The following is a 27,864-nucleotide window of genomic DNA, read 5'->3' on the forward strand; positions in this document are numbered from 1 at the left end:
AACCTTTCTGTGGCATTGGACACAGTGAAACACCAGATCCATATGTCCTCCCTTCAGGACCTGAGTATCTTAGGTACTGCACTCTCTCTTTTCTCATCCTACCTCAACGACTGCATTTATAGGGTAACTTGGAGAGGATCTGTGTCTGAACCTTGCCCTCTCACTACTGGGGTACCTCAAGGCTCCGTCCTGGGTCCCCTCCTCTTCTCTCTGTACACTAATTCTCTCGGCTCTGTCATTCGCTCACTTGGCTTTTTCTACCATAGCTATGCTGATGACACCCAACTAATCATCTTGCTTCCCTAATCTGAAACACAGGTAGCAGTACGAATCTCTGCCTGTCTCATTGACATCTCTTAGTGGATCTCTGCACACCACCTGAAAATCAACCCTGACAAAACTGAACTACTTTCCCTTCCAGGGAAAGGCTCTCCCACCCACAAACTGACTACCACTTTCAACAACTCTTTGTTAGCCCCGACCCCGATAGCCAGGAAACTCGGTGTGACAGTCAACAGTCAACTCTTCCTGACTGCCAACATTACTGCGACAACACGTTCCTGTAGGTACTTGCTGCACAACATCAGAAGAATACGTCCTCTTCTTACTCAGAAGGCGGCACAGGTTCTGCTCCAGGCTCTGGTCATTTCACGCCAAGACTACTGTAACTAGGTGTACCTGCGAAGGGCATTCACCTCTGCAGCTCATCCAGAATGTAGCAGCTCGACTGGTCTTCAAGCTCCCTAAATTCACCCACACTACTCCACTCCTCCGCTCTCTTCACTGGTTACCGGTGGCTGCCCGCAATCGTTTAAAAACAGTGCTTCTTGTGTAGGCTTCCGTGCTGCGAACAGAGTGGTTCCCGTCTACATCAAGGACATGGTCAATCCTTACACCCCCAGCCAGTTCACTCCGCTTATATACCATATACCAAATGACTTGTTACTGTTTTCTGTCATGGCTCCTCACTGACAGCAGAGCAGCAGAAAGTCTCTACATCTTCTAAAACCATATCTTCTCCGACTATACCTTGCATAAAAACAGATTAGCACTTCAGTGGCACTTGAATGGCATTTTACAGTCCAGGCTGCTTCGCCAAAGCTAATCCGAAGATTATTTTAGAGGCAATTAAGAACCAAAGCAAATGCACATTTCTTAAAAAGTGCAGCCAGCTAGAATAGTGCAAAGCAAGGAGTGGTTACATAATACGCAACAGGAAAAAGAAACAGAAGATTACCCACCATGAAAATCATCACTCATCTGTACAGTGCAGACTGAACCGCTGGCCAGTGCACGACCCCGGTTACCTGAGCTACATCAACACCTAGAATCTCCCACTCGCTTCCATACAACCTGCATGGACCTTTTTAACTGGCATAGACCTTTTTAATAAAAAAAAAATGTTTTGGGGAAACCTGTTCACCAAGAGAAAAACCCAACATGCTAAGGCTAACACTAACTTTGGCCTTGCTAGCGGTGTTGCCCATTCTTTTGGCATTATTGACCTCCTTCGGCTCTTCCTTATCAAGTGCTACAGGGGCTGCAGGGTTGGGGGCTAAACTGTAAGAACATGGACAAAGTATCTTATTTGTAGTACATCTACTGAACATTGTAGTTTCAACGCCACCAGTCACGTCCATAACATCCGCCTGCAGTCGTACATTTAAGACATTTATCAACCTTGAATAATCACTCTCAGAAATAGATCTCACTGAATATCACACATTTATGTCCAAACAACTTTATTTCCACACATGAATGGCAGTGTTAAAAATGTATACAATATGCTTGAATTGAACTTTTCTTTTTTTCTGTTTTATTGGAATGTTTTTCAAATTTCTTTACAAATATGTTCAAGATAGGCGTTTTTTCTCGACTGGGCAGCATTGGCAAACGAGTAGGTTGGCGTCCCTGTACAGAGATCCGACATCCTTCAATTATGTTTTATTCCCAGTGCATCAGTAAAGCCTGCTGTATCACTTTCAATCATTAGCTATTAGAAAAACTATTTAATTAAATGTGAAGTGGCAGGGAATTGTATTTGCAAATAAAGCACATTGTAACAATACAATCCATGACAAATAGTGAAACCGACTGTTTTGACAGCCACAACAAGAACAGAGATCATTACAAAGCAATAGGAACACTAAAAATAAAAAAGTAAAATTAAATAAACCTTTGAAATTGTCTTCTTACTGTGCAGACTGAAGGGGGGTTTTATAAAAAAAGGAAAAACATTCATTCCTAACAATTTATATAAAACATTTGGCACAGTGTTGTTCTATCTGCAAAGGCTACATTTTAGAGAGAAACATTTAAAAATGGAATCCTAAACATGAACTGTCTCGTCTTTGTTTTCCTCCTAAATGTTCAGTGTATAAAATCTTTTTATCACATTAAGATTTCCCATCGTACTACAATATATGTCATAATAGAAAGCGAAGATTGTGAGATATTAATTAAGTAACATTTATTTCCCCACCAATTATAACAAAGTTGGATTACTCGTGAAAAGCACATGTGCGCACGCTCCCTATATACATTATTTCACAGGCCACAGTGTCTGTACTTCTGTTGCATGTGCACTCACTTTTACCAAAATATCCCCAAAACCTGTGTCTCCAATGGAGTAAACAAGGAGAATGACTGATATTCAGTACTATAGTGAGATTATTGCAGCACTCCACAGCTCCATTATCTCTGCACCAGTAATTATCCTGCACTAAAAGCTCTGCTACCAGTCTGAATTAGGATAGTTGTAACCCATAATATTCGGCACATCATTTAGTTCCAGGATGAGCCTCAAAATTAGCCTCCCACTGCTTTTACATAAGTCTTTTAGCTGTCATGTAGCCAAGATCTTATACCATGCTGAGATATCATAGATAGTGGCAATAATTCATAATTGCCACTAACTTTGAGCTCAAATTCAGAAGCTCTTTAAAAATGTACATCATTTTGGCAACCTGAAGATTTGTGTCACTGTAGGCTACGTAGGGTGACCATCGACTTGAGAAGCTGTTTCTTCCAACCAATCACATGTCAAGAGTTAGTTTTACTGACCAAAATGCAAACATGACTTCTGTTTTTAACATAACGACCTGGCAAATAGCTGAAATATTGACGTTAAAAAAAAGTGGTGAAAGTTGAAACCGAGATCATTCGTTAATTTACAGTTAAACATTTAAACGTAATACGATAATTTAAAAGTGACTGAACTTCTCCACGAATTAAATGAGTTCCATAAAGGTTCAGAGCTGAGACGATAGCTAATGCTATGCTGCTAAACCAAGGAGGAAACCATTAGCACAATCTTTGCTAGGTTACCATTAGCATTAATTTCTTTTTCTTCCCAATCCTAATTGGATTTTTACAACCGTGTCATTTAGTTATGTGAAATAACAAACTGAATAACCAGATCCAGATATCAGCTTTTAAATGTCTATCTAAATAGATTTAGTTTTAGCCTTAGCTAACGTCAGCTATGTCTAATCACCAGCTAGTTTGAACTTGATGTAATGCTCTTGCTTAAGCGGTTATGATGGCTGTCTTTCTGTTTCGACAACTTCTAGACAACTACAGTTTGGGTTTTATCTCAGTTTTTTGTTTGTGTATATGTTACATCCTGTTTTAGCAGAAATAATACATTTCTGGAGAGCATAATACATGTTTATAAGTCAAAAAGTCAGATTCTGGTCTTATAAGTACGATATGCTCTACAAAATGAAGTATCCTATATCAATCGTACACTTTCTCGGACTGAAATTAAATCCTCTTTCTGTTACTTGTTGTTGGGAGATTAACATGTCATGTTTGAGTCGCCTCTCATTGTAATGTGTTATTTTTAAACTGTCTGAAAGGCAGGTTAAAAGGGGGCTGCTGGCTTTTTGTTTTTTAAGGTCAGCGATGACTACACAACCTTTTTACAACAAAAATCATGTAAGAGAACATATCGAAAACATCACTGGGCTATGACATTCATCGGTCACAGGGGTGCACGGGTAAAGCCTTCCGAGATAACGGATTACACAAACAGCTCCGCACTTCATAGAGTAAAATGGAAAAAACAATAATTTAAATATAGAAGTGGAATTTATTCCAGCGACAGAACACACGTATGCAAAAGCCATTAATATACTAGATTACAGGATGACACCATAATATAAGTTTATCTTTTTATCATTAGTATATACAAGTCCACAAACTGGAGCTGTTGCTATAACCTTTATTTTGAAAATTCACCTGGCCTTTCTTTTTTAGTTTTCTGTCTTTCTGTGCGCACAAATAAGCAAGCATGTGTTTATGTGTGTGTGTGTGTGTGTGTGTGGGTTTGTGTGTGTTTGTGTGTTGTTTTGGCACCACCGCCTCTGTGTGTTTCCCCTCCGGTCAAATGTCGGTGATCTCCATCTTGTTGGGCGCGTCCGCCTCGCCGTTGCTGTCCGTCTTCTGCTGCCCGTTGGTTCTCTGCTGCTCCTGGGGCAGGAAGTGGCTGCCTTCATTCGGTTCAGAAGGCACGGCGGCAGCAGAATCCTCCGAGCAGATTGTGACTCGGCTGGTTTCGGTAATGGAGGAGTTGTGGTGGTAGCTGGTGATGGGTGTTTCATCCCAACCGGTTTTACCCCAGGCAGACTTCCACTGAGACCACTTCCTCTTCAGCGCTGTCTGAGCCTGGGATGTCAACAGAGTTCAAGTTTAGTTGAGTTCAAAATAGCTTTAGTTTACTTAGAACTCAGAACTAAGTTTTTATGAGCTGCCAAACTAAAGAACTAATAACTAGGAAACGGACAATGAGAATGGAGAAACACTCCTTATGCCGACAACGTTACGTGTCCAGTTTTAAGCTAACTATTTTTCTGTTTGTCAAATTAAAGACATTTTAACACTGTGCAACTTGTGTCACAGTGGAAAGTCGATACACCGACAAGCAATGCAGTTTGCAAAGGCCTTAGCTAACTTACAGTAGCTTGCTAATGTGTCGCTAATCAGGGACGTGCGGTCAGGGGAGGCAGGTGAGGCAGAGTATAATTATAATGATAATAACACATTTATATTAATATTTGTCCACCGATCTTTATGTATGACTAATTTCGAACATTTTATAGTCAAAATCGCTGAATTTGCCTATTTCCTGTTCAAATACAGGATGAAACGAGAGTTGAGGCAGCGACGAGTCGAGCCTCACCTCTGATTGCGCAATCCATCACAAGCTGGGTTGATACATGCAATTGGCCCGTGCGGGTTGCCGTATCTCTGCATGTCGACAATATAATGTTTGCAGATATGTTTATTTGCCCTGATTTCCCACAGTCTGGCTAAGGTCTTTAACCATGACAGTTTAATGTTTGTAAGTGACATATTTAGTTTTGCTGATGGTAAATAAAACCGCAGTGAAAAGGCACAGGGTGAGGCAGATAATACTCTGCCTCACTGAAGCGGGCGCTCGTGAGCCAACGGGTACTTGTTGCTGCTTCTTCTACGCAGAGGCGCCAGGCGAGTCAAGTCCGTTTGTTTTTGTATTTTGCTACGCCAGACTGCCAACATGGAAGAGGATTATATATCTGAGCTTAAACATGTATCAAAACTGGACTTTCATTCAAAAGTGGACGTGATTAACACAGGTAGACCAACGACGGAGCTAAAAGGTTTGCTTCAAACTTGTGTTCACCTTTACGTATCTGTAATATGTACCGTGTGCGTGTGTGCGCGTGTGTGTTGTGTGAAGAATGCTGATGAGACATGAAATAACCAGTAGCCAATTGAATAAGCTACCCTTTTGGGTTTATATATTTGTACATCTGACACGAAAGGAGTCAGTGCCTCACCAACCATGAACCTCACCGCACGTCACTGTCGCTAATATTAGCTCGCTAACAGCTAACCTGAAATATCTGCGATGCATTCAAATATGAAAGTTTAAATGTACCTCAGCATTGCAGAAACAGAATATAATTGCCACCAGGAATCCCTGTAAAGCAATAGAACATTGATTAAATATCCATATTTAATCAAACAGATTTCACAGTGAGATGGTGCTGTAAATAATTAATGTGAATTAATTGTTTTTTGAAAAGCAGGGACCAAATGAGGGATACTTTCCTTTTCTCTGGTTTTCCATGAGTTTAAACTAGAAACCTTTTTTTCTTTTCTTCTAATAATAATACAATAAAAGGTGATATTTCCAAAAGCAGAGTAGAACTTGTTTAATCCAATTCAAGAGCAGAGAGTGGCTCTACCGTGCTTTGCAGTGGGGTGCAAACTGATGAAATTGATATTAAGTTTGACATTGTCGCTTAATGGCACTTAAAATATTGTTACAGACCATGTAAAAAGCTTGTGAATTGAGATGTGTTCACGTGGGAAAAAATGATCAAATCATAAATCTGGAATTGTTTCCAGGTAACTTTAATTCATCCTCTGTCGTGAGTTGCAGCATCAGCCTTTTGTTAGAGCTCTTCACGTGCAGCTTATTGATGAACCGTACCTGGAAGTGGGAGAAGATGTTTATGAAGAAATCATAGATGGCCCGGCTGATGCGTCCCTCCGGCCTCCAGGGGAAAAGGATGAACTGGACTCCCAGCAGAGGGATGAGGATGAGGGTGGCTCTCACCGCCTTCATGTAGGCCGTGGACTCAGCGCAGTGGGTCTCCTTCAACTTGGTGATGAGAACCCGAACGATGTTCAGGAGGAATAAAAAGTTCACCTGGACAGGTTGATAATGAAATGAGATGGGAGAGACAGAGATACAAATATGTCATGATTTTATTAATATAGAGTCTTTGTCTTGACCTAACTTGAATGGGAGGGACCACCTTTTGCATTATTATCAAAAGACTGGCAATGACTGTCCTGAGGGTGGCACGATAACGACATATTTCAATCACATGTCCATGGAAGTTATCCTCCTATAATCTGAATTCCTGTTACTCATTAAATGGAGAAAGCACGGAATAAGCTTTTGTTGTCAATTTCCTGGCAACAGAACAACCTCACAGACCGGTCGAGACCACAACTGCAGAGCTATCACTAAATTTGCAAACTCCCACACTTAAAATTCACATCTGCAATGCTTTTCATACTACACTTATAAATACACACACACATATATAGTATGTATGGCAATAAAATAGAAAAATGGAAATTAATTTTGGGACTGGCACTGGTCTGGTCTTCATGACCTGGTCTTGGTGTAGGTGATATGAACCACAAAGCAGACGGCCAACAGTGTCTTTGAATTGACTGTCTTTGCGTATGTTTGCATTATGAGTTTGAGGTAAAAGCCCGGTTACGACCTCTGTTGTCACAAGGCTTTTGAAAAGTAGTCGGAGCGAGATTAAATCTATTTATAGCAATCATACATGTATACTTTTAGTAATTACTCACAAATAGTGCAGCTTGAATGGGCCCATGAATGATATAGAGCAGATGCGAGTCAGAGCTGATCCAGCACCTGAAACAAACAAACAAACAGCGGGGGAAAGATGACATTTCGTACACCATTCCGGTGGGATTGTACATGTACGGTGACATAAATAAACAAAGCTTGAAGCGTCTATCATTACTGGTGTCTCAGCAAATAATACCACTTAATTAGAAGCATAAACATTTAAAAAATCCCCTCAGCTTCAAATGGAGAAGAGGAAGGTCAGGGGGGAGAGAGAGCGAGAGAGCGAGAGAGAGAGAGAGACCTAGGCCTGTAGTTATGTTACAGTAGACAGCGACATTCCTGGCCTTGATCTGGACTGTGGCTTCACAGCTATGTCGATAGAAGAACAGCAAACGCGCTACAGCTTACTTGTCGTTGAAGTAGAGCCCGCGAGCCACGGCATACGTGATGGCAGGAATAATGGGAAAACCTTTGGATAGAGAGAGAAACACAGACAGAGATATCAGATGTTCAGCGAAAACAAACCGGCTGCCGGCCGTAGCGTCACGTTGGCCGCGCGGACCATGACGGTGGTCTTGAACTTCTCATCTAACGCAAGAAGTGAAATACATATTTCCCTCCCAAAATATTAAACTGTTTATTTAAGTTTGTAACTCCAAGCAACATACTCAACTCTAGTTGCAATATAGCCTACATATTCAGTCAAAGGGTCACGTTTGTAGAATTTGGCGGCATCTAGCGGTCAAGTTGCAACCAACTGAAACTTCTATCGCCTGCCAAGCGCGTAAGAAGTAAGGTAGCCGACGCGAAAAATGTGAATTGGTTTGTCCATTCTGGGCTACTGTAGAAACATGGTGGATTCCATGAAGAGGACCTGCTCTCTCTGTAGATACGAACGGCCATTTGACCCGGAATGACACTGGCCCTTTAAAGAAAGCTGAAGTCAGCAAGTTTTCAGCTCCTGTGCCGTTGCTCCACAACAGCGAGTTCAAAGTAAAGGTGACACAAAGGACATGCTGGTTACAGGAACGCTATACCTCACGGATATAAAAAGAAGTTAGCCTGAGAGAGAGACATAGAAGAATCCATTACTAATATATAAGAGCTGGGTGCCTGCATGAGAGCTGAAATAAAAAGGTCACTTATCTGAATGCAGGCACATCCAGCCTTCAAGATTACATTTATGTATTGAATTATGCTGGAAATATGATGTTGTGCAACAGTAGAATTGAAGGCTAATCTGTATAAAAGCAAATTACAGATGCTCTTATTACATTCAGGCGAATAAATGCATGTTTTTCCACTTGAATTTGGAAGACTGTTGACTGTTGGAAGACCTTGAAACTGTCTGTTGCAGTAACTCTATAGTTGGGGTGTTGCTCGTGGGGTATAATGAGGTTGCAGTATTGGCCTCTTATTAGTGAATGATAGCCATAACCTCCCACAAAATGCAACGTATTGCGTTTATGCAACTCCTCCATATGTGTCTTGCTGGCAGTACATCTTGTGAATGTGACGCTTCAAGGCTGTCTCTGGAGACCTTGTTTGAATCTTCCAAGTCGTCCTCCCAGTGTTAAACGGTTGAGTTGTTGTTTCATATGGATAGAATCCACAAGATGGATGTACTGGAATCCCAATAAGACTAGTTTGGAACAACCCCGGTGACTCACCCCATCCCACGATGTAGTACCAGAAGAGCTGCTGTTCCCCGACAAAGACGGCCACGATGATGAGCGTGTGGAGGTAGATGCCCTCACACAGCATCCAGAAGTAGTTGGAGGTGGCCGTGTACTGAGTCAGCACCGCCAGGACCTTACAGCTCACCTGATGGGACAGGAAGCCAGCCCACAGTGTTGAGTGACGCACTAAATCCGGACTGGAATGGCTTAAGAGCACGGCGTTAAGTTAAATGCGGAAGTGAACTCCACGAGGGTAATGGTGGGAGAGACGTTCAGGAACTCACAGGGTTGCTGGTGTTTATGGCTTGGTTGTTGGCCACAGTGAGCGAGAGCCACATTATTGTGATGATGGAGTTCAAGATGAAGGAGAGAAACATGTTCTTGTGGAGGGAGATTCTCTGGCAGCTGAGACTCCTGGCAGAGAGAGGGGATGTACTCATTAAGGTTTATTTTTTATTTTTAAAGGCTTTTACAAACATTGTCGGATTGAAATTGCATTCTAACAAGAATTTTCTTCCCGGTAATTTAAGCAATTTACTTTTTCTGCAGTTTTATCCGATAGATTGACACTAAAACTTTGCTGGTCTACATACAGGTGGCGTCTAGCGGTTTCTAAGCCATCGCACACAAACTGGACACTGAAACAGGAAAAAGAAAAGTACGAGAGGTATGTGGCGACTGTCGAGGTGTTGAGAGTCAGACGAGACACGAGAAAAAGTCCTGACTCACTTGAAGGAGAAGATCATCAGGCAGATGACCAGGGAGACGATGGACATGACGTGACCCACCATGGCCAGGTAGTAGAGACTGATGGCGAACTGCGGGGAGGAAAAGTTGTTAAATTCGTGATGTAACTTTATACATACATCAAATTCATAGACTAAAAATGGCTTTATTCTAAGAAGTAAAAAAGCATAGTAAACTGTTTTTTCTGTTCTCAAAGGCAATAGAAGCCTCTTTGAAGCAGGACGAAAGGGAAAGGAAAACCTCTGCAGAGAGAACGAGATTTTAGAAAGGAACAGTTTTCCTGAATGAACACAATGTCAGGGCAAATTAAAGAGATTCATGGAAGGCAATCTTTACAAAGAGCGCTCTGACAGAAAATGAACACAATGTCAGGGCAAATTAAAGAGATTCATGGAAGGCAATCTTTACAAAGAGCGCTCCGACAGAAAAGCCTGCGTGCAGAGCCGTGAGCTTTGCCATGCATCCACCGAGTGGAACAAATCCTAAATGACTCGCACGTTTGAGTCAGAAGACTCGCGGTCTCCGGTTCAGAACACACAACTCGGCGAATTCAAGCCCTCGGGTTCGCGTTGTTGTGCTCAGCTGTCCATGCAGGAAATAACTTCTGACTATCAGATGTCAACGTCTGTCATAAACCCTCCTGGTGTTGTTTCCTGTAGTGTGTTCAGATTACATTTAAGACACTATGTCAAAACAAAAAAAACTTAGGTGTAATGTTGCACTACGTCCTCTCACAGTTCACTCGATAGGGCTTCAAGTCAAACAGTATTGTAAAGGAAGTCCAGGAACATGAAGCAACATTTTTTTTTTTCAAGACAAGAAAAAAACACGTCAATATCAGCATTGTTGTATACTCTCCAAACAGAATATGTTGAATTTTCAATTGTTACCTAAAATGCTAATCTTTAAAACCATTCAGAATAGTGAACGTCTTTGAACGTTTTTATTTTAGTTGAGCATTTTGTATCCTCTTTCGTTTTTGTTCTTCCTGTCACCCAATTTGGTCAAAAGGGTTGAAATGTTCCGAACACCGTGAAACAACTTGCACTCCGCTCGTACACCGTGAGCTTTACCTTGAGTTTGTCTTTGGTGTAGGCCTGACACTGGGTGTAGTTAGTCCAGACTCTGTTGCTCTCTGGGTGGTGGAACCACTGACCCCCAGGATTACACACCTTGGTCACCTTCTCTGTTGAAAGACAATGTTACAATTTACGCCGACGGTAACATCGTTTATGATTTGATTGAGGTACCAAGTAGACAATGAAAAGCTGACGTTTTCATTCGAGGCCATTAGTTATTTTTTGCAAATTAACAATAAGCTAAAAAATACAAATGTTTAATGTTGACAGTTGTCTAAGAAGACACTGTGACAACCGTGGATTAAACCAAATGAATTACACATCATATAAGACACACAAAAATGAACAGCTGTGTTTGTACATGTGTGTGTGTGTGTGTGTGTGCCTTGACGCCTCACCGGCAGGGTCAAAATCTGAGAAGTATTCCGGGCACATCTGCATGACGGTCCCTGGAGCTGTGTCCCCCCAGCACAGCCAGCCGTCCCACGTGCGGTTGCAGAAATGACCTGCAGAGGACATGACATCCGAACCAGACGAGCATTTAAAATGAGACTTTGATATAACACCGCGTGGCGTTTAATAATGAGAGTAACCGCCTCCCAGCCCTAGTTTCAAAGTGAAGCATAAATAAGTGAGGCGCCTAATGTTCCCAGAAGACCGTCTCAACTGTAGCTATTTTGTTTATTGACCAGTGTCTCCCTGGTGCTGAATGCCAATTCCATAAAAAACATGATGCTGGATGTGCAGTCGTCCATTTTTTTTGTCTGTTCAGCCATCGAGGCAACAGTAGCCTCAGCTCATGCTAACCACCACTTCTTTTTTTTTTTTAAAGAAATCAAATAAAGAATAATGAGAGGCACCAATGGCATGGCAGAGGATTCCTGCAGGGACCGATTCAGTTTCAGCCCCTGCAAGTTGGCCACAAAAAACATTGTATCAAGGTCAAGGTAAACGTTATCTTGCCAGAATAGATGCAGAAACACACAAAACAGTCATGAAAAAACATATATGGTTACTGTAAAAATGTATAATTTAAATTTCCATTCAATTTCAGTTTATTTTGTCTAGCCCAACATCACAAATTAAAAAAATTTCTTAAAGGGCTTTAATTCAATTCAATTCAATTCAGTTTATTTGTATAGCCCAATTTCACAAATTACAAATTTGTCTCGGAGTGCTTTACAATCTGTACACATAGACATCCCTGCCCCAAAACCTCACATCGGACCAGGAAAAACTCCCAAATAACCCTTCAGGGGGGAAAAAAAGGGAAGAAACCTGGAGGAGAGCAACAGAGGAGGATCCCTCTCCTAGGATGGACAGATGCAATAGATGTAATGTGTACAGAAGGACAGATTTAGAGTTAAAATACATTCAATGAATATGACAGAGTGTATGAATAGTTCATAGTAGGCATATTCCACGATGGAGACCTCCACGATCCATCAGGCAGATGGCGGTGGGGAGGAGGAGTGGGCGGAGTCTCAACAGGACAGTGGCGTAGTCATGAGCAGGAATTCCACGACCCAGACGATCCATCAGGCAGATAGGATCTATGCCGTCTCATAGGGTCCGATGACCCCATGAGACGTAAAGTCAAAAGGACTTCCGGGAGAAAGCAGAGTTAGTAACGTGTGATTGAGAGATGAAAATTCATCCTTAAGGAGAGAAAAAGAGGAGATAGGTACTCAGTGCATCCTAAAACGTCCCCGGCAGCTATAAGCCTATAGCAGCATATCAAGGGGCTGGACCAGGGCAAACCTGATTCAGCCCTAACTATAAGCTCTGTCAAAGAGGAAGGTCTTAAGTCTACTCTTAAACGAGGTGACTGTGTCTGCCTCCCGGACTGAAATTGGAATCTGGTTCCATAAAAGAGGAGCTTGATAACTAAAGGCTCTGGCTCCCATTCTACTTTTTAAGACTCTAGGAACTACAAGTAGTCCCGCATTTAGTGAGCGTAGCTCTCTAGTGGGGCAATATGGTACGACAAGCTCCTTAAGATATGATGGAGCATCACCAATCAAGGCTTTGTAGGTTAAGAGAAGAATTTTAAAAGTGATTCTTGATTTTACTGGGAGCCAGTGCAGAGCAGCTAGTGCAGGAGTGATGTGATCTCTTTTCTTAGTTTTAGTGAGAACACGAGCTGCAGCATTCTGGATCAACTGGAGGGACCTAAGAGATTTATTAGAGCAGCCTGCTAATAAGGAGTTGCAGTAATCCAGTCTCGAAGTAACGAACGCGTGAACCAATTTTTCTGCATCTTTTTGAGACAAGATGTGCCTGATTTTTGAAATATTACGTAGATGAAAGAATGCAGTCCTTGAGATTTGCTTTACGTGGGAGTTACAATCTGTACACATACAACATCCCTGTCACAGGACCTCACATCATCGACTGTACGCTACTGAGCAGCCGACAGCTGATCACGCGCTGCAGCCTATCACGGTCTCGGTTACGCCTGTTAACGAACCAGGCCAAAGAATCAAGCCCAAGAACAGGATGCTCTGTACAACGGTATTTTGGATTGACTGACCAAAGATTTAACTGCAGTATTTCAGAAGTAATTGTCCCTTTAACACGTGAACTACAACAGTGGTGATGAGTCCACACTGTCAGTGACACACGTGTCAACAGAATCATAAAGGTAAGTCACCGACGGGTCGCATATGTTCTCTATAGTCTATTCAACATAAACGCTGTGTTGCCCTGACATAAACCCCTCGTCTCACTTCAGCTGGCCCGCACAAAGCTCATCAACAATCGTCGGAAACCTGGTACCAGGTTGTGCCGCGGCATGCTGGGAAAGAGACCACAAAATAACATTTCAAAGGCAGTGAAGTCCTGAGCGGGAGCACAAGAGACAAAGGGCAAGTTTCCTTTCTTTCAGACTCACTTCCTCTCTCTCTCTCTCGCTCTCTCTTAGTGTGACCACACATTGGAAACTATATACAGCCGGTAATGCAGTCGTCTAAATCTGCACAAAAATGTACCAAAAATTATATTTTAAACAAATGTTTTGTGGTGGGTAAATGTTTTTAAATGAAGCGATTGCAGTTCATCTTGATAGGGACATCGCTGTGCCACATTTCATGGCAATCCACCAATAGAGGTGAAGTCAGGGGATCGCCAAAGTCAGTACGATCCGTCCTCTGGGGACCGTGACTGTCTGTCTAACATTAAAAAGGCAATCCCTCCTGTAGTTATTGAGATATTTCAGTCTGGAACCTATGGAGTTAAAGGCTACCGAAGCACAACGTAAATGGATTAGTTTAAATATATATCCTGTCATTAAATGTTTTACTCATACTTATACTGTACTTATACTGATGTAAGAGAATAAATGAAAGCAAAGAGAGGAATATCATTAAGTGCACGGCAACTCGGGTGTGAAATGTTCTGATTGTCATTTATCCGCTGTTCGCCAGAGATGAATATGATAGCATTGAGGAAAGTTTACTTTCAGCACAACAGCTGTTAAAGGACATTGAGACGGTCTTCTCACCTTCATCTGTGCACGGCGGGTCGTGGATGATCTTCATGTAGCACTCGAACTGAGCAGCCAGGATCTGGTGTTCGGACTTTGTTGGTACGTTGACTATTTCGCTGAAGTTCTCCTGCCGCTCGTCCATCGCCTTCTCCACAGTCGCCATGGAGCCCACATCCTCACACTGGGACACCTGGGTAAAATAAATATATTTAAAAAAAGAAATCACGTTTTCAAGTTGTGATGGGAAAATGAAAAGAAGGAATGAGGACAAGACAGACAGGACAGAGCAAACGGGTTGGGAGGAACACATGAGACCGAGAAATAATAATATGGGTGAACATACATGGCTTAAAAGAAGAAGTAATACTGTGTGTGGAACAGCGTTGAAAACACACAAGGGCAAAGGGCAAAACTGCCCCTAAGAAATATAATGTCCCCCTGAGGAGAGGGGCAAAAAATGCCCCCATAATTTCAATGATTTAATAACGTTTTATGTGTGTCCTTTGTTTTGTCTTTCTTATCCGTATTGCCTGTACTATAGGTACACACACAAAAATCATAATTTTGAATTATAAAAAAAACTATGAAATGAGTTATAATTGTTAATAGTTGTATACAAAATGTAATAACAATAAATAACGACAAAGAAATACAAATAAAATGTAATATAAATTGTCTGATTTATGTTTTCTGTTCAAACAAATTTAAAAAACACTTTGAATCTGTAGACTACTGCCTATTAGTTTTATTATTGCTATTTGTATGACAATTGCTCATATACTGTAAGCCTAAATAAGTCTATTTATTATTTTTGAAAAAGGTTACATCTTATTTCACAAGTTTCAAAAAGTGCCCCCAATTTCTTTTTAAATGCCCCTGGATTTCAGTCTGTGGGAGCAAACATTGCCCCCTAAATAATATGTAAATGTCCTGCCCTGGTGTGAAAACCTGCTCAGTCTACACATTTAGCGTGTCAAAAGCATCTACACATTACAGATACGCACACATGACCGCACTCACCTCTGTGCCCAATGCCAGTGCCACTACCAGTGAGAGGGTCAGGGTCTTCCACATGTTTCTGAAAGGGAAACCAAAAAAACAGGACATGTTATTTCTTCAAATATTCTTCTGCATATGCAGCGTGACACAAACGAGACAAGTCACAACACTTCTGCACAGCTGGGCTTTGAGCAAAATGCTAACGTCAGGATGCAAATGATGAAAACATGCTTAGTCTTAGTCTTAGTCTACCGTAGGTATTTCAACTACACATACACTCGGGGGAAAAAATCCATAAACCTAGTGGCCGCTTTTTTGACTGCGAGTCCCTGAAAAAGAAAATACCAAAATGCCTTTTGTGATTTAAATTTAAATTGTTTGTGTGAACGTGTGTTCTCACAAGTGTGTGTATGTTTATTTATTCATTCTGTGAGTGTTTGTATTTTCTCATGTGTCAAGACAGGAAGTTCATGCTCCCCTCTCGGGGTCAGAGAAAGCAAATGTGTGTGTCTTACTATATTTTAAGGTGAAAAGGGCAGCAAGTTCCCCTAAGCGGGTTCTCTCTAATGAGCCAAACAATGGTGAAATGAGTACACATGAGAAGTCCGAAGAGAGAGAGAGAGAGAGAAAGAGCGAGAGAGGTGTGTCTAGAAAATAATACATGATACATAAAGTGTCTCTTTGGTGGTGGAACATGGCTTTATCTATCTTCGAGGGAGGAAACTGGATCCACGTCAAGGCCAGCATGAAACCACAAAATAACTTCAGCTGCGTCCTTTCATCTCGTTGGAATGCATAATTACGCTGCCGGCTGATTCCAAATGACGAGTATGACTCTGAAAAGGTGAATTTGTCTCCACAGCAGTAGTGAAGCGAACTGCTCTCATCCCTGTGCCCTGTGTCTCTCCACATTTAAAGAGAACCGTGAAATCAATTTAAGGATCTGAATTACAGGCGTGTGAGGGCTTCGGGAACCGGTGCTGTTAAAAGTACAAAATAATCATACATTTGGACTTTCTATCGGGGGGGAGGGTGGATAATGCTCACTTAAATGATTTTTAAGTGAGCATTCAAAGAACAACTCAATACATTCTCAGTGATTTTTGCGTCACGGCTTATATCCAGAGTGAGTGATGTGCAAAGGTTGTACAGAAACAAGCTATTTGGACTCAACCCAAGACGCACAAGTAATCATTAATACATCTGCAGTACATAAGTTCTCAGCGTTCAAGAATTTAAAGTGTTCAACCTTTCAGTCACTGTCGGCGGTGACTCATGTTTTGATGCTGGAAAGGTACTGCATGTGGATCAAATTACAGAGATATTAGGTCTGAATTTACCCTCCACAAAACACTATCTAATATTGTATTATTTCTAATGGACAACACAGGGACGACCTTTTGGTTGCAGAAGATATCTGATAGTATTGAATTGATCTATGGGAAAATAACTCTACTTCTGACTTGATTTATTCTCTCAGTAAACATTGTAAACATGAGTTTATGGTCTTAATCGCTAGTTTAAAGTCTTCTTCAATAGAGCATGATGTTCATTTAGTAAATGATGGTCCCATTTAGAGTAAAATAGACCATAAAGCAGGCTATGCTTTACCATGTCGGTTTTTGGTCTGGGAGTTTGTTTTTAGTTCATGAAAGTTGAATGCAATATGTTGGTTTCCCTAAAAATGTTGTGTCTAGAAAAAACCAAGATTGTGTCGTCAAAAACTAATATGGCGATGAACAAAATGACGGCTTCAAAACCATAGTTCACAAACCAATGGGTCACGTCACTGTGAAGACATCCCCTTCTTCTGACAATTATCTGTCATATTTTAGATCAAAATATTGAATTATCAGAAAGGTGCTGCTTTTTGCTGTCTTACCAAAATGAGAAGTATTTCATATCTGTAGCTCCGGATGTCCTTATAGCTTATCGTTAGCTTAGCAGGTGCTGTTTGTTGTGTTTCTGTATCTTTGGATTGAGCCTATCCAGCTGTTTCCTCCTATGTCAAGTCTTTGTGTGTAAAGCTAAGATTATCGGCAACTGGCTGACATTCCATATATAAAGGTCAGACATCTAACATCTTCCCATCTAACTCTTTGCCAAAAAAAAGAAGAAAAAAAAGAAAATAATATGTCCCCGAAATGCCAAACTTTTCTTTAACCCTGCTTCGTGCTGCGCCTTCCTCCACCAACCCCCAAAAAAGGCTTTGGTATTTTTGACACTGCTAAGATCCAATGTTCTGCATAGCTATCTCTGATTTCTGCATAACACTGTTTGAGTGTTTATGCTGGAGATTAGCTTGGATTCTTTGAAAGCGGAGCCTTCACCGCCAAGTCCAACTGAAGCATTTATAATTGATCATGGTGGAAGGGAAGCTCTGTAACTGACACAAGCAATACAGAGACCCGTCGAGTAGCAGTTACTCTGGTAGATGTGATACATTACTGAATGCCCTTCGGCAAGAGAAAACCTTTTACTCCATCGAGAGTTGTGTCTCTCCTGCTTTCTCTCTGTCCCACGCACACACACAGCAAACAAAGCTCTTCATCTTTACCTCCTGAACAACTTTGGCTGGAGGGCATTTTGTAATGTCCGACATCTGAAGGCTCTGCGACAACAACAAGCCACGCCAGCACATGAAACATTCTCAAGGCTGATCTTTAAATCGGTTCATTCAAATGAAAGGCAACAAAGAGAGCGCCACGATTTCACAGTAATATTGTGAAATGATCACGGCCGCTTAGCAGCCACATTGCACAAAAACTATTTTTTGTTAGGAAAACACTTGGTTAGGTTAAGAAGAAGAAAAGACCATGGTTTGTATTTAACCCTCCTGTTACCTTTCGGGTCAATTTGACCCCATTCAATGTTTAATGTCGGTGTTCCTTGGGGTCAATTTGACCCCAGGCAGTTTTTCACTGTGTCAAACATATAAGAAATATCAACTTTTTTATATATTTAAAGGGCTATTTAGGTAGTCAACAAACAAACATAAAGTACCTCACACTTAAACTTGGGAAACAATATTAATTCTAATAATTTTCTGGAGATTTTAATTGCTGGAGTCAAATTGACCCCGAGGGTAAAATATGTTAGTAAATGTAAAGGTAACAGGAGGGTTAAATAACGTTGTTACTCGTTTCACTTCATACGTAATCTATTCATCATTTAAATACATAACATAGACTTTTTGTTTAATTGGACACAGACAGTTTCCTGGGTGACAGTCCCGTGTTCGACCCACCCACGTATCCAACCCCATCCATCAGGCTGGTGTCATCCAGCACACGTAGCTATACCTGCGTAAAATAATGTGCAGTAACTCATAGATATATCACACAATGTTTCCGGATGTTATCCATGTAATCTTGGGCTTAAGAGGAGGTGGATCGGTCTAACAAACAGTAACCTTTTAGGCAGCACCGCTGTTTATTCCTTATGTTAAATGCAAAGTCAGCGTTTTAATTTAGTCACTTTGCATACTTCCGTGGTTATTTCAACCCAAACAAGGGTCTATTCCCAAACCCAACGAAGTGATTTTGTTGCCTAAACCTGAGTTTCCTGTTAAGATGGAAGTTAACTTTGAAATGGAGGATTTGCAGAAATGTACGTATATGAACCGTCTGAGGATACGTTGCACCGCTACATTTAGTTTACATTTAGGGGGAAAAACAGACATAAGACCGACTATTCAACAAAAACAAAAAAAGAAAGATGCGTGACGGTCCAGTCGAAACATAAAACGTTTGGGCATGAGCCAGACTGCTATGAAAACGGAGACTGTTAATTAAATCATCAGTCAATAAAACCAACAATGAACGCCTGTCTATCTGTCGTGTACACTGGCAATGTATTGTTATCCATCCGGAAATCTAAGTGAAAGGACACACACACTCTCTCACTCACTCACACACGCACGCGCACACACACACACAGACACACACACACACACACACACACCTAGCAGTGCTCAGTGTGCCTGACATCTGACTGACACTGACATTGGCAGCAACGGACACAGCTCCCAACCTATCAGGTGAACTGTAGCCATGTTTTGTGTTTTCTGGGTTACTTCCTTTGTGACTTCCTCTATCCAGGTTCATCGCCTCTGATCCGCAACGGAGGTGTTCGAGAGCATCAGACACAGATTAAATACATTAAGTCATAAAAAAAACCACTGCAATATAAACTGAGGAATTTGTATCGTCTTGATAAACTACTTATTTTTGTGTTCAGACATTCTCCCCCGTGGGGGAGGGGGTATTAGGAGAAAGGGAGTTTAAACACAGGGCAAACACACACACACACACACAACCACTATATTGTTCTTTCTCCTCTCTCGTGCTATCTCTCGTCGTCCTCTCCCTTTGCTGTTCCTGGACAGTCTGTCCCTCTCAACCTGTCCCTTACTCCTCTGTCTTTTCTCTCCTACACGGTCACCTGTCAGCGTTTATCTTCATCGCTCTGTCTCACGTTAGTGTCTGTGTGCCCCCTCCCTCCCCCTCAGACTCTGCTCAGCCCCTTATGGTTTTCATTTCCTTTCATGTCCTGTTGCTCAACTCGATTCCGGAAAGGGATTAGGACAATAACGCAATAATCTCTCAATGACCATTAAATGGGGAACCATACCTATTTTACACATCAACGTCTGTGTTCAGATCTTGCACTGCATTTATGACAAAGGTTGTATCAGACCTTTCGTGGCTCCAGAGGGAGCTGCATGAAGTCCGATTGTGATGCAATAGTTGAGATACAAACTCTCCATTGTGAGTCAAACAATATAGTTAAAATGCTAAATTAGTGGAGTACTCAATGCTGTTTCTGTCTTTCTCTTGGAGGCTGTAAATAAAATAAAAAATTTAAAGCGTGAAATATCGGCTGATGGAGCCAGGTTTCTGATCCAGGAAGCGTCTGGAGATATTTAATATGTATTGTATACTATCAATCAAAACCAATGACAAATACAACCAGCTATGACGTGATTGACAATGATTGCCTGCGTTTGCAAAGCCTAATATAGCATATTCCTCGTATTCCAAGTTCAGTAGTTTATCTTGCTGCTGTAAACACTCCAAAAAGCACTAAATCTCTTGAATGTCCTCTTGCTGGAGTGTCTGCGTCCGTGTAAACAGCACCACGGGCGATGATCTAAAAGTAAATCACTAATAATCGCTGGTGTCTCTGTTGGTGGATACATCTCCCGATCTCACCGCATTCCTGTAAAGGAGCCTTGATTTCTTTCTCCAGTGTGATGTTTCGACGCTCTGAGTCGTTGCTGAACTGGAATGCTTGTCTGTTTGCAGCTGCGGAAACAACACTGAGCCACAAGTACATCGTGTGTGGGGAAACTTCCACTCATAATATAAATAATCAGAAGAAAGCCGCAGAGCAGCTTTCAAAAAATCCACCTCAGACCCTGTCATTCTGTCAAAGCTGCGGCCCAATGTGAAACCAAGGGACTTGGCACCAAGTTATTTCTAATGAATGCATCTTTTGTCTGCAGATATCACGCACCGTGCAACAAGAACACAACAATCAGAACGATGAAATGGCCCTGTTCGTTTTAGGAAGCACTCAAAAAGGTGACCAAACATTCAGACAGCTTCCTGTGACCCTTGCAGCTATAAGGGTTTAAGGCAAAAAGAGGGAAATTCTGACCAAAATCTTTTACTGATGTAATTAATTTAAATATATTAAATTAAGAGATGAGGTTTTGATTGGATTAAGGAGGGACCCCAGACACAAATGATAAAAAGACATCTGAGCCTTAGGATTTCCTTCTTATTTAGAAGCATGCCAAGGAAGACAAACCTCAAATGCGGAAATTAAACCTGCATCTCCTGAGACAAAAGTAAATAAAATACCTCACAATAATAGGACATGTTAATGTTCGTGGTATTATGGCAGGGCTTTGTCTTTAAACCTTTTATTTTGCTTTTATTTTTATTTGTTGGCAAGCACAGAGGTTCAAAATGAAGAAACAGTGGCTCCAGTAACGTTCCACTTTCGCTGGGAGATATAGGACATGCAGTGTGTGTGTATGCGTAGCCATAACATATGCACATTAATATACAGTATGTGTCATCTGATAAAACACAAGGTGCACTCCTTGTTGACTAATTCTGACACAGACAGGATACTCCCAGCAACAGACAACCAAGTGAGGAAAATAAACAATAAACTTCATTTAGAAATAGCTTTGTTTTGTTTCATCCATTAAGTTACTAACTGATCCCCCCCCCCCCCCCTGATGGCTGGTATAAACCACAATGGGGGGGGGGGGGTTAAGGAAACCATAAGGATTCTCAGTGTACTTGTATGCCACTCCACATCCTCCAACCTCCCTATGAGAGTCATATCGCTCTCATGGGATCATGGGATGATGGGAAACCCAAACATTGCTGTTTTGTCACACCAGATTTAGCTCCATTGGCCATTGCACCCAGTGAAACGGACCGCAGATGCAGCTGTGACGTTTGTCGCGACCCCAGAGGTCATCATTGTTTGGGGTACTTTTTTCCCATTCTATGTCAGCGGAGTGGACGTGCACATTTGCCTCAAAAATGCTGTAATTGGATGCAGTGGCTTTTGGCGAAGTATCAAAGATAATTTGGGAAATTACAGACACACGGATGGAAGAGATGCTTCGAGGAGCACAGAACAAAAGCCTGGACGAGGAAAACCTCAATGAAGAATAACCTCTGAGGGGACTGGATTTGTTCTGCTTCTGCTGTCAACAAAAAAAGAAAAAAGATCATTTTATTTTTAAATGATGTACTTTTAACTATTGAACGTTGTGCTGCAGATGGTAGTGTTTGGCAGACATGTGATGAAATACCAGAAAGACGCTGCCAAAACTAAAAGGGATCAAAGATGAACAGCCAATCCCTCCAGAGGTGACCAGGAATGAGAAACAATGGTCTTAACCTGACATTTCGACCCGCCGCAGAAGCAGAACAACAAACTAGGACTGCAATTAACAAGTATTTTAATTCTTAGTCACTGATATTAATTCACAAAGGGAATGTCTTTCAACAAAACAGCAAATGTTGTTGTTTGGGAAGCTAGAAATTGAAAACATAACACCAATGTCCACGTCTCGAATTGACGATGAATCAATTACTATAATTAATTAATGTCCTGTATATCGTGCGTTCCATCCACTAAGCTCTTCAAACTACAATGTATACTATATTATCAGGGGGGGGATGAGTATTTGCATTGTTAAAGGAAAGCATTGATACCCTAAAAGAATGCAAACATTACCTCTCCATAACACGATCTGAATTCAAAGTATTGAAGATATGATAATAATCAGCAAATGTTCTTAAAAAAGGACACATTCTGGTTAAAAAAAAGAAGTCTCCCGATGTTATATTCTTCTTTATGACATGAGCTACTTTACAGTTGGGTCATTTTGTCCGGTGGTTCTCAACAATGGGGGCCAGGCCCCTTAAAAGGGTCACAAGATAAATCTGAAGTTGTCATAAGGTGATTAATGAGGTGGTAAAGGAGTGAATGAAAATGAAATGTAATGAATCTTTGCCATTTAGTGTACTATGGAATAATTAAACTTCGTTGGGCCTCAAACTGTTATTTAACTCGTCTGAAAAGTTCTAGAGGGACAAAGACCTTTTGATGTAACTGCTAACGACCATTCATCATGACAAGGGGCCCCCGACTACACACAGATACATTATAAGGGGTCACAAGCCAAAATATTTTGGGAACCACATCTTTACCAATTAATTATATTTCTTAAAAGGTATCACGTGTTTTTTTTAATGTAAAATCATCATTTTAAACCTGCAGTGCTATTTATCAGTCTAGACTGTTTTGGTATGAGTTACCTATACTTTTGGAGATATTGTCCGGGGAGATGTCTCGGCTTGTGGGGCCTAAAAAATAAAAAAATATTTGAAAAACTCCCTTTCCAGAAATCACGTCCTGTTTACACCAGGTAATCTATACCTGACAGACCTCGCTGTGAGCAGCTTCATGGAGGATCTATTTTCTGTTTCACTCATGAAACTGCTGGCAACGCTCTGTGGACCATGTTGATGTATTTTTTTTTGGTGCTTGGAACAACACAAGCCGAGTGCCATCTAGTCTCATATATTTTGGAGGGAAGGCAGACATCTCTCTAGCCTGACGTCTCCAACAATCCAGACTGATGAATAGCACCCCAGGGAAGAGGAAACATAATGTGTTTGGAGCAACTCTTCATGTATGTTCAGTACTTGGGTCCATGGACATAATTGGTTTCCACTATGATGAATTCCTCTCTTAAACCATCTATAACAGCTATTACCGCTCAGTTCCATCTCCCGCTGTTCACAAACACATTCAGCAGCTCGTTCAAGCGGCCTCTTCTCGTCTGCCCAAGGAGAACAGATTCAGTGCAAGTCACTTAAAGATTCAGGGCTGATGGATTCATGGCTGAATTCACCCTTTCGGCTTCCTCGAGTTCCCTCTAATAAATAAGCGGCTGTCGAACTGTCGGAGGGTTACTCTCACAGCGATCCAGGGAGAAAAAGAGTGTGTGTGTAGCCAGGGAAGGTGGAGGAAGGATGAAGGGTGAGTAGGGGATCTTCCTCTGTCGTCCCTCAACCACTTCCTCCCTTCTCTCCCATCGGCCAAGAGGTTAAAAATAGGCCATTGTTACGCGTACACAAAGGGACATGGAGGGCACTTTGGAAGTGAGGGGACCTAACTGACATCGCTAAAGTGCCTTGAGTACCTTGTAAAGCGCTGTACATATAAAATGTATTGTTGTTATTATTATTATCCTTATAGCCTTTTGATGTGGACACATCAGACAACCAAATGTTTGCTATTCCAGAATTAAGTCTGAAATCTTGTATCTGAACTAGGGCTACAATTCATGATAATTTTCTGATATTCACATGAAACTACAGCTGGAAACAAAGACGAATGTGAGCAATGCATGATATTTCAAATATGCTTGGAAACCAAAACAATTAGCTGTAGCGGATAAAAAAGATGTTGCTTAGAATTCTCTGTAGGTTCCTCACTATGGAGTACAAAACATTTCACATCATACCCATTTCTGATTCAATGCTTTATATATATATATTATTTTAATATAATTTATTTTAGGTCTATATATATACAGTATATATATATATGTACCAATAATTAGATTCAAATAAATGTCTGTAGCAAAACAAAACAAAACAGTCGGCACAAAACAATCCTGGAATGACTAAATTACAGGTTTAAAGTGGCCCTTGAAGAAGTAAGGACGCTTTGCACCTTTATAGATCAACTGTTTTTGGAGGCAGTCTCCCAGTTGAGGATTAAAGCGGTGTATCTATCTGGAACATTAGTTGATCTGCATGTATACGATATTTATACAATATATATAACGATATATAACGGAACGTGGGCCCTTGACCCTGTTGGGTCCTGCAGATCCCCCTCGAGGGCCGGCACACCAACACACACCCGGATTTACGACACGAAACCGAGCTGTCCGCATATGAGTGATTGCGGACTTGGTGATTTTCCCATAGCTGGACCCAGATATAGCTCCTGCAGCTTGGAGCGGTGCCATGCAGTGTCTGTGTGTGCTTCTTGTCCCCCGGCGTGGGGGAAGGAGGGGGGGGGGCAACAAAAGCAGCACGAGCCCTTGAAGAACGGAGAAGAGAAGCATTGCTCCCTCGACACAATGGACGAACCGTGATACAAGAGCAAAATCTCTCCCACCAGACAGCTGACTGCTGTTGTCTGTGGGCCATGGTGAGACAGCCCAAGATATAGCAATCCCCCCCCCCCCAACATCCCTCCAACCTATCAGTCAGTGTGGGAGCCAGCACACCCTGAGAGTTCTCAGATGTGGTCAGCCTGACACCACGTCCATCACCAAAGCATCGGCGCTTATTATCTTCATTTCATCTCACAGAGGGCTTTCTTCAGTCGAAGTCTTGCTCGACTTGGTCAACAAAAAAACATCAACGAGGTGTCTCTCACTGTGGGAGCAGTCTTGAATCCCGTGAAAGGAGCATCCACATTTAGATTGTCTGCAGCTTTAGTGAATAAAGATAAACATAATAGAAGGAGTTGATTATCGATCACAGGGACTCAAGCATGAGACGGGTCCACATCATTTCAATGGTGCAACATCTTTGACACTGTAACTACAACCCCCCCTGCAATTATTTGTGTGCAACCCTGACGTGTCAGTTATCGTGCCCTGAATCTAAAATAAGCACATGTTTTTTGTCAGCTTCTTGCATAGGGAGGGGGTGGGGGGGGTATGTTGGCTTGTTTGTGTTATGGGAGGGAGGAGGGGGGTGGGGATTGGGGACCGAAGTAGCTGCCAAAAAACTTATTAATACACTGTAAACTGCCTGGCAAGAGCAGGCTGTTCCAGTCTAAAACCCACTAGGGGGGCTTGGAGTAGGGGAGAGTGGGGGTAGGTGGGGTAGGGTAAAAGTTTCCCACGGACGGACACCGGGGTCAGATCGTATGGGCCAGGAATTCCGAAGTTAAGCGAGGAGCTGGTCTGAGATCGTTGTCCTGGGAAGTGGGGATTACAACTTTGCCACACTATATAGTGGTGGTGGTGGTGGTGGTGGTGGGGGGGGGGGGTTGTTGGAGGTAAAAGGGTGTTCCTGAAGATGCAACACCAGAATAGAGCCAATTACAGACGGAAACACACACAAAGCAAACATGGAACTAAAAGCTGCACTGGCGAATTTAGCAGTGGCAAGTGCAAGGCCAAGAAGGGTATTACAAAAATACAAGCGAGTGTCACGTTAATATAGAGAGTGTAACACATACGATTACACACACACATATATATATATATATATATATATATATATATATATAATAGTATACAGGTCTGCTTTCTATGTGAAACCAAGAGAGCAACTCCTGCCAATGGAAATCACCCCAGAGAAATGTAAATTCTGAGAGAAAATAACAAAGCCTGCTGGGGTTAAAGGTAGCGCTGTGTGTCTACACTGTCGTGGTCCCGTCATGGTCTCCCTCTGTTTTTGGTGCTTTGGGTGCATACTGAATATCAAATGGACGGGATGCTTAATTTGCAAACTGCATCATTCTGTCAGACAAATGTGCATCTTTTTTTTCTTCTTCTTTTGCTTGTATCAATGAGAACTGAAACCCCTCAGATGTTTATATTTAGATATTATTCATAAGTAGATATATAATGCAAGTCAGGTGACACAATAACTCTGATGTGACTCCTTTAAAAAGCTACTGTATTAGAAGCGGCCTGATTGTCGATTGAGCCCAAGATGACAGGAAATGCTCCAGTAAATGACTAAAATCACCTCCACACACCCCCAACCCCTCTTTCACCCTGAACGCTGAGCATGGGACTCTTCCGCCATATTTGAAATTAGTGGAGATAATCACAGTGACACTCTATTCAACTCTATATATTTATATTCATATACTTAAAAAATGCAACTGTAGAGGCAGGACACAAGCCAACTCGGGGAGTGAACTTGCATCAACCTGCATCCATCCTCAATAACACACGTTACGACCCTGTGCAGAAATAATAATAAAGAAATTAAAAAAACACAGGTACATTATTTTAAATGTATTACTGTGAGAACTTTCAGTCGTGTGTGCATGGCAGTCAATGGTCACTTCATGCTGACCTTAATGTGGTTTGTGATAATAAAGACAGTTATATGCTGTTCCTATAGTCCTCGTATGGTAACTTCGTCCTATACTTACACACTTTAAAATATCTTTCAATACTTTCCTTCAGGAACAGTAATTGGAGTATTATACAAACGTTGTTTTATACAAGTAGAAATATCTTCTAAAAGCACCACCATTACTGTTTGTCGCACAGCCACAGCTCTCTTTCATCCGAATTTAAGGACACGTTTCAGGCGACCACGTTCAAGTGAAACCTCAAGAAAATAAAACTGTCGCATGGGTTGTTCTGGCAGTCTGGCTTCTTTTTTCTTTCTTTTTTAAAAGAGGAACACAAAGCACGACCTTACCTTTTCTCTGAGTTTCCCGTCAAATTGTCGTTTCCTCCAAATATTCCCATGCTCGCCTGATCCGCGCAGAGAGGGGTCTCATGCTGACCATCCGACAACACTGACCATCCTCGACTGCTCAGCCCGCAGTCGAGTTGAGCAAGTGGCAAATGCACATCTTCTCCGGTTGTCACTTTCAAAATAAAACTCGCCAAAGGAAGAAGCAACTTTAAAGGTACTCATCTGCTGCCCTTTGATTGTTTATTCAGCACATACATTCAGCTATTGGAGCACGGTTAGAAACCAATAGAAACATATTTTCTACTTTAGTCATCTTTTAGATCATATGTATGACACTGCAGATGCATTATTTAAAATAAATGTATAAAAATGTGACAAATTCGTAGCATTTATTTTGACGTCGTGGAATATTTTGACAGATGAGGCTCAGTGGTGGTTTCAAGAACCAGCTGGTACAGGCACCATCGTTACAAGA

At 41.6% G+C, this 27,864-nt stretch overlaps 1 protein-coding gene across 1 annotated transcript; it reads right to left on the minus strand.

Moving 5' to 3' along the window:
- Positions 1–1,706: 1,706 nt before the first annotated feature.
- On the minus strand, positions 1,707–27,489 carry calcrl2 (calcitonin receptor-like 2). Its single transcript, XM_056423503.1, has 13 exons — positions 27,390–27,489; positions 15,397–15,454; positions 14,392–14,566; positions 11,288–11,395; positions 10,884–10,996; positions 9,793–9,881; positions 9,348–9,477; positions 9,055–9,208; positions 7,793–7,853; positions 7,381–7,447; positions 6,482–6,700; positions 5,924–5,965; positions 1,707–4,668 (listed from the first exon to the last, which is right to left on the minus strand). The coding sequence occupies exons 1-13, from the start codon at positions 27,437–27,439 to the stop codon at positions 4,387–4,389; spliced, it is 1,548 nt and encodes a 515-aa protein (XP_056279478.1). The 5' UTR covers positions 27,440–27,489; the 3' UTR covers positions 1,707–4,386.
- Positions 27,490–27,864: the final 375 nt, after the last annotated feature.

This window comes from Pseudoliparis swirei, chromosome 9 (genome assembly GCF_029220125.1).
Source record: "Pseudoliparis swirei isolate HS2019 ecotype Mariana Trench chromosome 9, NWPU_hadal_v1, whole genome shotgun sequence".
NCBI lineage: Eukaryota > Metazoa > Chordata > Actinopteri > Perciformes > Liparidae > Pseudoliparis > Pseudoliparis swirei.